The 11,212-nt window shown below is 52.6% G+C and overlaps 1 protein-coding gene across 1 annotated transcript; it reads left to right on the top strand.

Moving 5' to 3' along the window:
* The first annotated feature begins 541 nt into the window (after positions 1–541).
* Positions 542–9,917, top strand: CDX2 (caudal type homeobox 2). Its single transcript, XM_075919225.2, has 3 exons — positions 542–1,697; positions 4,962–5,107; positions 5,815–9,917. The coding sequence occupies exons 1-3, from the start codon at positions 1,199–1,201 to the stop codon at positions 6,013–6,015; spliced, it is 846 nt and encodes a 281-aa protein (XP_075775340.1). The 5' UTR covers positions 542–1,198; the 3' UTR covers positions 6,016–9,917.
* The last annotated feature ends 1,295 nt before the right edge of the window (positions 9,918–11,212 follow it).

The raw sequence follows: 11,212 nt of genomic DNA, 5'->3' as shown, positions 1-11,212 counted from the left end.
CTTTACAGTTGCGTTTCAAGTGTATTTCATCTCAAACTTTCCCGGGATTACAATAATTCCCTCCGTGCAATCGAAACGATCACATAGGGGCAAAGAGATAAAATGTTAGACCAGAAGAGGGTTTTTCCCCTTTGCTATTCGGCATTAATTAATTGCTTAACAATAATATCTAGCAATTAGATTAATATATGCTAAGAAAATTCTCTTCCTTCTGTGCGGCATCTCTTTCTTGAGGATATTCGGCACGCGTATTCGAAAACTCACCGTTTCTCTGATTCTGAAAACACTTTCAGCCAAGTAAGTATAAATAACACAGTCGTGTATGAAACAGAATTAAAAATACAATATAGCAAAACGAAAAAGACGCCACTTATCAACATTTAGGGGAAACAAAACTTTACTTGGTTGCCAAGAAATAAATGAAATAATTGAGATCCAAGTGCATTCCCTTTGGAATGAAAATTCTGTACCCCCCCACACATTAAAATAACCCTTGTCTTGTCGATTTCACTTTTCCTCTGTTCGCCCATCCAGCATTCTACTGAAAATATATTCTGAACACCTCTAAAAAACGAAATAGCGATTCCTAGCTATCTGTGTATCTCCGTATACGCCTGGCTTTTATAACTTATAAAACAAAACAAAAAAAACCCCATAACTTAAACAAGGCATGTTCTTTAAAACGTGCTGCCTACAGGTAGTCCATGATACACGGTTCCCATATTCCCACCCTGGCTCTGAGAACTCTCTCTCTCTTTTGCAAGTCTCTTCATTTAGCTCTTTGAACCTGTGATTGGAGGTTAAAGTGCACCAGGTTGCAATGGAAGGAGGAAGCTCTTAAACAATAAAGGCTTGAATATTTAGCTGTGATCAGGTCGCTGCCCTCTCCTTATCTTTTTAAATGCAAATCTTCTTTTAGGGGTAGTAGCTATATACCCTGCGCGTCTCCACGTCACCTGCCTTTGGTGTGTCTGTGCCATTACTAATAGAGCCTTGTAAACAATCGTTAATCATGTAAGGGCTGCCGGCCAATGGGTTCGGATCGCTAGTGGCAGAGAGACGGCTCCGCAGAGGCAACCAGGGGGACAGGCCCCCCGCCGGCCCCCCCACCCGAAGGGGAGCCCATCCCCAAGGAGGAGAAGAGCCGCTCCAGAGCCCGGAGCAGCATGTGGAGAGCTGCTGCCCGGCTCTCGCCATCATGTACGTGAGCTACCTATTGGACAAGGAGGTGCCCATGTACTCCAGCTCCGTGCGCCACCCGGGGGGGCTCAACCTGGCGGCGCAGAACTTTGTCAGCGCCCCGCAGTACCCGGACTACGGAGGGTACCATGTGGCCGCGGCCGGGGTGAACCTGGACAGCGCCCAGTCCCCGGGCCCCTCGTGGCCCTCTCCCTACGGCGCTCCGCTGCGGGATGACTGGAACGGCTACGGGCAGGGGGGCCCCGCCGCTGCGGCGGCCAGCGGGGTGCACGGGCTGAACGGCGGCTCCCCTGCCGCGGCCCTGGCTTACAGCCCGGCTGACTATCACCACCACCACCACCACCACCCCCCGGGCCCGGCGCCCCACGCCGCCCCCGCCGTCATGCAGCAGCTCAACCCGGGCGCCCCGGCCGCGGAACAGCTCTCCCCTGGCGGCCAGCGGCGGAATCTGTGCGAGTGGATGAGGAAGCCGACACAGCCCTCCCTGGGCGGCCAGGGTAAGCGCCGGGGGCCGGGTGAGCCCAGGCCCGGGAGAGCCCCGCAGAGCGCTGGGACGCAGGGCAAACTGCCCCCTGGGCAGCGGGGCTCTGCGGGAGAGCCTGGTTCAGGGCCCTCTGGGAAGCAGCAGGACCCTCGAAAGCAGCCTGGGCCCTGCTGCGACCCAGGGCCGCCCAGGACTGGGGAACGGCCGGGGCCTGAGCCGCGCTGCGCACAGCTCGGCTTGCACGGTGGGTCCGTGGTTTGGCTAGTGACTGCGCGACCTGGCTGCTCTGCGGGGCGGGGAGTGGAGGGAAGCCCCAGCTGGCCAGGAGCAGGCGGGAAAGGGCCCCCGGGGAACCGAGGTCTCTCCTTGGCAGCCACCGGCTCTGTCAGGACGAGAGCAGCCTGCGCGCTCCTAGAGAGACGTCTGTCCCGTACGCGTGGGGGCGATTTGCAGGGACATTCCCTAGTGCCAAGAATCGCACCCGGTTTGGAGCCCGCCTCGCGCTGCGGGCCCAGTCATTTCACTGCGACAGCCTCACTTTGCATTTTGTTTGTAAAGAAAATAAGGGAGCCGCAGCTAAGACCGAGGCTCTTCCCAAGAGGCAAAATGCTGTTTGCGCCTTCGGTTGTTTCGCATTTTAGTGTCGAACGCAAAGACTGGAGTGGGTAGGAGAAGACTTCACCTCACTGTTTGTAGCCGCCTTAAAGTTACTGGACCCATCGGCAACACTTGAATTACGGATCCTAGGGGAAGAGGGAGAGTTGATAGGAAGCGGAATCGCTTTGCCGTTTTGGAATCGTGTTACTGACCTGCAGGTACAGAGGGAAAAACGCGGTTTGGTTTTCCCTTTGTGAGAAAGTAGCTGAGCAGGAAAACGTAGGCCACAAAGCCAGCGCCCTGCTGCGGGAGTGCGGTGTGGGTGTGAGATGTTAACGCACTGCGAGTTAGCAGCCTGTCCTTTAAACCCCAGCTCTTGTTTCAAGGGGGCTTTTGAAACGACGAGCCGTGGGGCAGCCTTGTGGGGGACTTTCTCCTCGTCGATCCAAGCTTTGCAGAGGCCGGGAGTCTGTTTCCGTGTATGGTGTTGGCCGATTTCCTGAGGAAGTTAGTTTAATTTCGTCCCAGTGGAGCGCTGGCTGGTCCTCCCTGGGCTTCAGACCTACGACTCCTGGTTATAGGCGTTTAAAATATTTTTATAACCAATTACAGCCATATAAATCATCGGCCGGTGTCGCTTCGCATTGGTTTCTGAGTCATTGGGCGCATACCTTGATTAAGGTCTTGAGCGCTTATTCCTGGCCCCGACCTGCTGTTCCTTCGCTGGGAAAGGGACGAAGGCGGTTCTGAGCCCTGGGATTCTCGGGGCTGGGGCTGGGGCTGGCTCTTTACTCGCCACCCCATCGAGCTGGGGCTGCAATTTATCCGAGGGCAGGTTTCCTCCGGGACGGCAAAACCGCTGTGTGCTACTTCCCCCCCCCCTTCTTGGGCAGAGGTGCTGGGATCAGGACGTGCTAAAGGAGGGCTGGGAGTTTAAAAGTGGCCCCCTCCCTCCCTCTTGTGGGAGAAGGAGCTTCGAGGGGAGCTGTTGTCCCTGGGGCTGGAGGTCAGCTAGGAGAGGCCTGTGATGTCCTGCGCTAAGGTGCCAAGGAGGTGGCCAGGCGCCGCTCTCAGTTGTGATGTTAATGTCTCCCCGGTGCCTGCAGACGGGCCAGGAGCTCCTGTTCTCTGCAGACCCTCATCTGTCATGGGCCTTTAAACACGTCTTGCTTTGATATACACCTTCCCCGCCATTGTCCCTTTTACTGGCCGGAAAGAGGGTGGCAACTTTCGCAGTAAATAATGAATTCTGGCATTCCTCTCTCATCCCCCGGCTTCCCCAGAGAACGCACGTGGGGGGCGACCGAGCCGGGCTGATAACCCCCCCCCCCCCACACACACACACACAGACACACACACAGCCGCGCGCACACACAGGTACCAAAGGGGCCTGGAGTTAGCGGACTCCCTGGAAGAGCAAGGACCAACTTTAATGTGAGGGAATGTGCTGGCATCTGAGCAGCGAGGCCAACAATTCAGCCATTGTGGGATTTTCCCACAATCCCCTCCTGTTCCCACAGTTTCCCTTTCGGGAAGGGTGGCCGGTCACTTGAGGGGGATGGCTCCATTCAAATGCTGCCTTTGGAGCCAGTGTTTATGTTAATCTGCCCGGCCGGGGGATGAAAGCGCCTGCCGCCATTTGCTCAGTAGTGGTAATTCAAACAGAATGGGGCTGTTATTAAGGCATTGAGAAGGTTTTTCTTTGATAAGATCTCCTTGTCCTGCATTGTTTGCGATTGTGTTCCCCATTCAGCGGCTCTGGGGAGTTTTCTCTGATCAGACTTGTATCTTTGCAGGGCGCTTTTGTTGTGGTTTGCAGAGAGTTTACCTGAACAAAGTCAGCCTGCCGGGCATTACATACCTAAGGGCAGAGCCTCCCGACTCTTCTGATCTTTCTGATGAACGAGAAATCTGGGGATACAACCAGTTAAACAAGAAACAATCAGCAGCAGGGAGATCAATGGCTTAGCAATGTACAAACGATACACGCTCCGCATAGGGGGAAAAGCCCACGCACGTCAAACAGCATTTTTGAGCCCTAATATTTTCAGTGTCCGACTTGTCCGTTCTCGCCTGCAAAAGTAAATGAATCAGGGTCAATAGAGGGATTCGGTAGAGCAATCGCAGATCGTGTGCATTGGCCTAGGTTTGCTGAGGGACATTACAAAAATCGGGGCGGGGAGTGGGGATCAAAGCAACGCCCGAGAAGTTTACACGTGAGACGCTAGAATTCTGCTCTAGCTCATAAGGCCCGTCAACACGTGTCTCCTTTAATCAGGGGGTTTCCCATTGTAAGCGGCATTTCAGAGCAATGCTCCGGGGGAAAGGGTCAAAATAAAGGCACGTTTCAAAATCCTGCAATTCTGGCCTAGGGCTGTAGTGCCTGCGTTTGGTTCCCAGTGACATTCGCGCAGGCTTTGTAGCATTGTCCCACTGCCAGACAGCGTTGATTACCTGGAGATCTTCCCCCAGCCCGGTTAAGCTTTTTATTCAAGGCCACGGTTTGGGAAATTGAAAGGTCCCGACTCTGTACTCCTGATCCACTGAGGGGTATGGCTGGGTGAGGAGAAGCAGCGCTCCAGGAGAGGAAAAGAAAGTCCGGGGGTGGTGGGGGTGAAGGTTTGTCATTTAATGTACCTGACGAGTTGCTTTCTTTTTGTCCCGGATTTCTCCTCTCTAGTTAAAACCAGGACAAAAGATAAGTACCGCGTGGTGTACACGGACCACCAGCGGCTGGAGCTGGAGAAGGAGTTTCATTACAGCCGGTATATAACAATCCGGAGGAAAGCAGAACTGGCCGCTACGTTGGGATTGTCAGAGAGGCAGGTCTGTCCTTGGGCGTCCCTTTCTCTTTATTTCGGAAACACCCAGCAGCGCGGTAGTCCTTCCCCCTCCCCACCGGCGCGTTGCCCACGAGGTAATGCACACGTCGCCAGCGATCGGTGGGGGATTCTGCTTAAAACTCCGCGGGACTGTGCGGATCAATCCCGGGGGACAACTCCCAATTCCGCCCGCGGTCTGCCCTTGCCAGGAGAGTGGGGATTTTCCTGGCAGTGGGGGAGGTGAGCGTGCAAGGAACTGACCTGGTGTTTTAACTACTGCTGAGTGCGAAAGAAACGCAGGGCGACAGGCAGGGAGCTTTGCAACCCTGCAAACCCACCCGGTTGCACTTCCTACTGTGCGTGGGGTGGGGGTTTCCACGCAGGCTCGCGCCTGTTGGCGCTCACAGCGCTCTGAGCCGACAGCGGAGATGGCCACGGTAGTATTTTCTGCGGAGGGTCTTTCTCGGGAATTGGCCTGCGTCGAGAGCTGGGGATCGGGCCCCGCGCCTAAGTCTGGCGCTCTGGTTTGCAGGACACCGGGCCGTTCCCTGCGTGTTGCAGCAGAGCCGGGCTCAGATGGCTGGGCCGATTGCTGAGCAAGCCCCCAAGGTGCACGCAGCCTGGCCAGTCTGGAGCCGCTGCGCTCTCTGATTTGACCATCCCTCTCCCTCTCTCTCTCTCTCTCTCTCTCTCCTTTCTTGTCTCCGCCAGGTAAAAATCTGGTTTCAGAACAGGCGAGCGAAAGAGCGAAAGATCAACAAGAAGAAATTGCAGCAGTCCCAGCCCGGCGCGGTGCACAGCGGCTCCCAACCGCTGAGCCCGGTCTCCTCCCTCCAGGGATCCACCGGCCCTGGCCCAGCGGGGGGCGTGCTGGGAGCCGCTGGGGTCTTAGCGCCATCGGTGACCCAGTGACAGCAGCCAGAGACTGAGGAGGAGGGGGGAGGGGGGCTTGTGCTCTCCTTGGCGAACAGCAGCGCGCCATCGCCAGCCCCCAGCGGGGAAACGTCGCTGGTCAGCCACTGAAACTGACAGAGCCGGGGCTGCGCACGACAGTGGCCGGGCTGACCTCCGGCAGCCACACTCCAGCCCTTTGTACAAAGTGTACAGCGCCTCCGTTGCCTTGTTCGGGGACACACGCGTTTGTTTTTCACACTCGGCGTTTGCAATACAGTAAATACCAACAGTCCAGCCCTGAGCCCACAGCGCCCAGCAATTCTCAAACTCTGCTTCTCGGGGATCTGGGGTGGATGGTTTTATCACGCAGGTTGGGCCAAGGATGAATTTTCATAGCAAAGTGTAAAGCGCGTTTGTCTTTGGCGCCCATAAACCTTCAGAATGACCATCTTGCCTTATTGCGCGGAAGGTAAGATAAGACACGGCTCAAATGTTCAGAAGTGAATTGCTTAATGCTGGCCGCTTGTAAAAATGCTGGTAAATCTGGTGCTGAGTGTCACCCAGCCCTTCTACACCGTGGAGAAATTAAAGAGGGGACCTCTCCTGTGGAAACAGCAATTTAGTTACACTTGCAAGAGGGAGGATCCCCCGAGTGTAATATTATTACCAAGGAGGTTTGGGGACAACGAGAGAGATTTCAGATTATGCCCGGTTTTTCTTCTCCCTTGAGCAGCTCCATAAATACAAGCGCCTTCCTGGTTTGAAGGCTTTATTATGGGTCCAAAAAGAAAAAGAGAAAGCCCCGAGGACAAGCTCTGAGTTGTAAGATGCCTTCTTCAACAAAGCCTGCAGGAACACACACCTTTGGGGTTGGCCCCTGTCCCTCTTTTTTATTAAATGGGGGAGAAAGACCAAAATACGGATTCTTCTGCCAGTCCTGGACACAGATGACAATCTCTGCTGTCCCTGGGAAAGGTTGGTTTCCACCGTTTTATTGTAGGATTTACTCAGCTAATGAGCCAAAAATCTGGAAAATTAGTCTTTGAAACACACACAGTCCAAAGCTTTCCACCCAGGGCAGAAACTGCATGTTCTGGTTGTACCTGGGATAGGGGGACAGCAGGCCATTTGCAATATACTTTACCCGAGATTTGCTGTTAGCAACGTGGCTATTTGAGATGTCAGACATGTAATTGCTCATGGTAACACGTGATTTCCTCCCTCCCCCCCATTTGACCAATAAACTTTGGCCAAAGAACACATTGGTAAGGAGGATTTGCTCATGGTGCCATTTCTATTCCACCATACCTGCTATGAACCTTGTCAGTACCATTAATAGAAGTGGGGGAAGAGCCTATGAAATGCTCCCTGCTGTTTTTATTTATAACCTTTCCAGGCAGGAGCAGTTTTAAATTCGCAGATTGCCAGGTGTAATTTTAGAAAGGCTATTAATGCAAGGAGTGGTTTTGGGAGGGGGGCTCTTTTACAACCCACCGTGTTTTTAACCATGTGCTAGGTCAGGGGCAGACGTCTGCCAGAGCTGAGAGGTTGTGTTTGTGTAGTGTAGTGTTTGCGCTGTGATCCCACGCGGTAGGGGGTTAAGGATGTGTCAGAAATTAGGGTCTTCTGAAAAGAGTCTAGTGCTGCATGCAGGCTCCTGACAAAGGGTGAGAAGCTGACTTCATGTGCCAAGCATGTGAAAGAAACTCCGCCTGGACTCTGCGGTGGCTTTTAGCCCTATTCTCTTCTCTGAGTGGGTTCTAGTATAATTCGTGGAGCAGAGGTTTTGCTGGTGTTTTGGGGTTGTTTTCCTTTTGGTTTTGGACTTAAGCGAGGTTTTGTCTCTGTTGCAGAGTGTGTGTCCTGGTGTCTTTGGAAGAGGCAGCGAGGGGTGTGTGTGTGTGTGTGCGTGTGTTTAGGAGGTAGGATGAGGTGTTTATAAAGCTGTGTGCAGCATCCCTGATATGTGACGACCTGGCTGGTGGGTTGCAACAGGGAATGGGTGGAAAGGCCCTTGCCATTGAAAATGTCATTTTAACCCCCTCAAAGCGCAGCTTAGCAGCGTGTCACGGGCGCTGCCCGGGGACTGGCCCCTGAAGCTAGGGGAAGAGGGAGTGGAGGGACGTGCTTGCTAAGTTTTCACATTTTCAGGTTCTCTCTCGTCAGCCCCGTTTCATTGGAGCCCGAGCAGTCAGGGCCCCCTGCCTCCCAAGCTAAAGAGGATCACTCATGCGGCGCCTCTCCCCCTCCTCCCGGAACCCCCTGCGAGGCAGGACTGCAGGATCCGGCCTCAGTTCAAACCAGAGCCGGCGGTGCGGGCTGGCATGGAAGGCCTGTGCCCGGGGCGCGCTGGGAAAGGACTCTGCCAGCCCTGACTCCGGGGCGCAGCCTTTGCGAGGTTGCCCTCTGGTGCTCCGGGGGCCGCGCCCGCAGGCCAGTGATCTTCCTGCTCCGCCGGGCTGCGGCTGGCGGCGGCGGCTGCCTCAGTTGCTATGCGTTGCTGTGAAACGCCTGTCAATAAACCGTGTTTGGATTGTGGAGCAGAGCGCAAGGTTTGTTTGCTTAGTGGTTAGAGGTTCAAAAGTCGGCATTGTCCTACTGCGAACGATCCCAAGCTCGCTCTCCCGCAGGAAAACTGCCGGGGGGGCGGGGATGTCCGTGACTTGATTCTGGGCCCATTTATTTGCTTCCCGGAATAATTAATGGCAGAGCAAGAAAGATGACCATTGAGTTATGAAAGGCCATCAGCAAGGAAACTAAACACAACTGATATATGGCTGTAATACAGCGCCCTTTACCGGGGTTTTGCTGGTATTTTCCCATTCTGCTGGTGCTAAGCTGGGGGTGTCTCCGCTTGCAGGGCTGACAAAGCCGTGGGTTTCCCATTGCTAGAGGCCAGGGGAGGAAATAAAAGAATAAAGAGGGTGGCCACTGGGAAATCTTCCCCTCCAGTGGAATGTGTAGAACAGTCTCCAAAGAAAAAACGCTGGTGACTCACCTTTTGCCACGTTTAACTGTACTTTTTGCAACTGATGTTTTAAACGTGTCCTTTTTGAAGTGGTTTTATTTTTTCCTTACAAATATCGGGAATATAAGGCCCTACCCGTGTTTCCCAGAGGACTGGGAGAAATCGGAAATTGGTTACTGGAACGTCTCTATTTCTATATTTTTATTAGCCTCTGAGGTGATACTGGATTTTTTTTTAAACTACAGACAAACACGGCTACCCCTCTGGGCCTTCCCTGAATGGAAGAGGTGGAAGTCTTTAATCTTTAAAAAGAAAATATTTTTTTCCACAATGTGAATCGTTAGGATCGAATAAGTGTAGATAAAGCTGGACTATAAACGGCCTGACAAAATACCTGTTTCTTTCTTGGTGTCTCAGGACTCCTTTCTTGACCCTTGGGACAGCAATTACTAGTTCTCTAGTTACTACAGCATCTTCCAGATTAGACAAGACTCCATTTTCTCCAAAGAACCCTAAATGCCAACCTCTCCACGCCCGATTTAAAACATTTATATAGAAAAATGTTCCAGATCTTCCTGTTCCCTATGCATCATAAAAGTGTGCGAGAGGGCACGTGCTTTTTGTTGGGTTTTTGTTCATTGCAGGTGATTTTTGAAAGTGGTCAAGACAAAGCCCTGGCAGATACGCTGTGGGGTGAGCCTCCCCGCCCCCTTGGTCCATGGAAGCTGGAATATGATTTTACCAGACCGTCCCCCCACTTTTTATTCTGAAAATTCTAGGATTCTGGTGATAGGACGTAAATAAGTTTACGTGCTACTATGGCACCTACCAGATAAGTTTTAAAAGCATGCGTGTTGGAAGCATCCTCACAGCACCCCTGTGCTGTATGAAAGCACAGTTGCCTCCCTTGTCCAGGTGGGGAAAAGGAGACATGTGCTTAGAATAGATGAATTGTTCAAGAAACAGAGCACGGTATAAATCCCTGAGCTGCACTCCCTGTAATATGTCTTAACCAGAGACTTCCCTCTGCCCCAACACCCAGGCCCCCACACTGTTATTCCCTAGCAGGAACTGCCAGCCAGGAAACTGGGAGCGATCCTAGCCAGCTGGCCTGAGAATTCCCTCAATCACTTCCCGAGCAGGCAGGAATCCAAACGTTCTAGAAGCCATCGCCAGGCGGCTGCTGAAATTGGCACGTCACGTTTCTCTATGGCGAGTACATTGTAGCAACATGTTTTGTGTCGCTGGCCTGTTATCTCAGCACTTTAAACCCAAAGCATGAAAGTAACAGGCTTTATACAAATGGTCGTTGATAGATCCCACTCCAGGAAAACTAAAGCAAACAAGGGAAACAATGCCAAACGGGTCCCCTCTCTGCTTTATAAGCACACAATTGCCTTGTTCTGGGGACCTTGTTGCCCCTCACTGATGATTAGCAGAATGAATGACTAGACAGAAGTAGCTCAGCAGTAGATTAGAAGCCAGATCCTGCCCTGTGGAAATCGAAGGGAGTTTTACTACGGATTAAGACTGGAGGAGGACAAGGTCCCGGGTTCAAAAAATCAAAGCTGAAATTGGCCATATCTTCATCTACACTCATCAATGATATCAAAAAGGAAGTCGCCAGTGAGCTCTGTGGCCTACTGCATTGACACCTCTATCCAGTGCTTTATGATCAAACGTCATGCCAAGGGACAGCATATCTCCCTGCGTTGTCAGGTGATGGTGACAGATATTAAAGGGAGCCGAATGAATTGATCCAGAGCAGTTCGCAGCTGGAGGTTTGTACTGGCAAAAGCAGAAGTTGAAGCCTGAACAGCTAAGAAACGAGGCACACAATGAACCCGGGGTCAGGCACTATCTAGCCAGCACATGCTGAAGGAGAAAAATCAGAATACATCGATAAGGAAAGGACTGGAGGCAGACGGAAAATGCAAAGTACAAGAGATAGGGGAGATGCGGATATGATCAAAAGGAGTGACAGAGTCAGATTCAGAGGAAAACATGTGCCTTTCCCAAACTGCAAAAGGCAGGGTACACAACCTACATTGTTGCAGGGCAAGAAAGAACAAACAAAACAGAGACAACATTGCAACAGCAAATATCGTTGCAGGGACAGAAGAGTTGTCAAACCCAGAGACCTTTCCACGGTAAGCACTCTAACGCCCTTAGTCACCCAAGTGTTCTTGGATGCCAGAGCCCCCTGTAAACCCGGCTGTAAGCTTTGCCTTTGGGCTAAATCCTGTT

This window comes from Pelodiscus sinensis, chromosome 1, assembly GCF_052426305.1.
Source record: "Pelodiscus sinensis isolate ZL-2025 chromosome 1, ASM5242630v1, whole genome shotgun sequence".
NCBI lineage: Eukaryota > Metazoa > Chordata > Testudines > Trionychidae > Pelodiscus > Pelodiscus sinensis.
The sequence above is the reverse complement of the archived record's forward strand: the minus strand, read 5'-3'. Positions and strand labels throughout refer to the sequence as shown.

Coding starts and splice junctions, on each gene's coding strand:
- CDX2 (XM_075919225.2), top strand. CDS start 1,199: ATGTACGTGAGCTACCTATTGGACAAGGAGGTGCCCATGTACTCCAGC. Junction 1,698..4,961: donor GCCCTCCCTGGGCGGCCAGG/GTAAGCGCCGGG, acceptor TCTCCTCTCTAG/TTAAAACCAGGACAAAAGAT. Junction 5,108..5,814: donor TGGGATTGTCAGAGAGGCAG/GTCTGTCCTTGG, acceptor TGTCTCCGCCAG/GTAAAAATCTGGTTTCAGAA.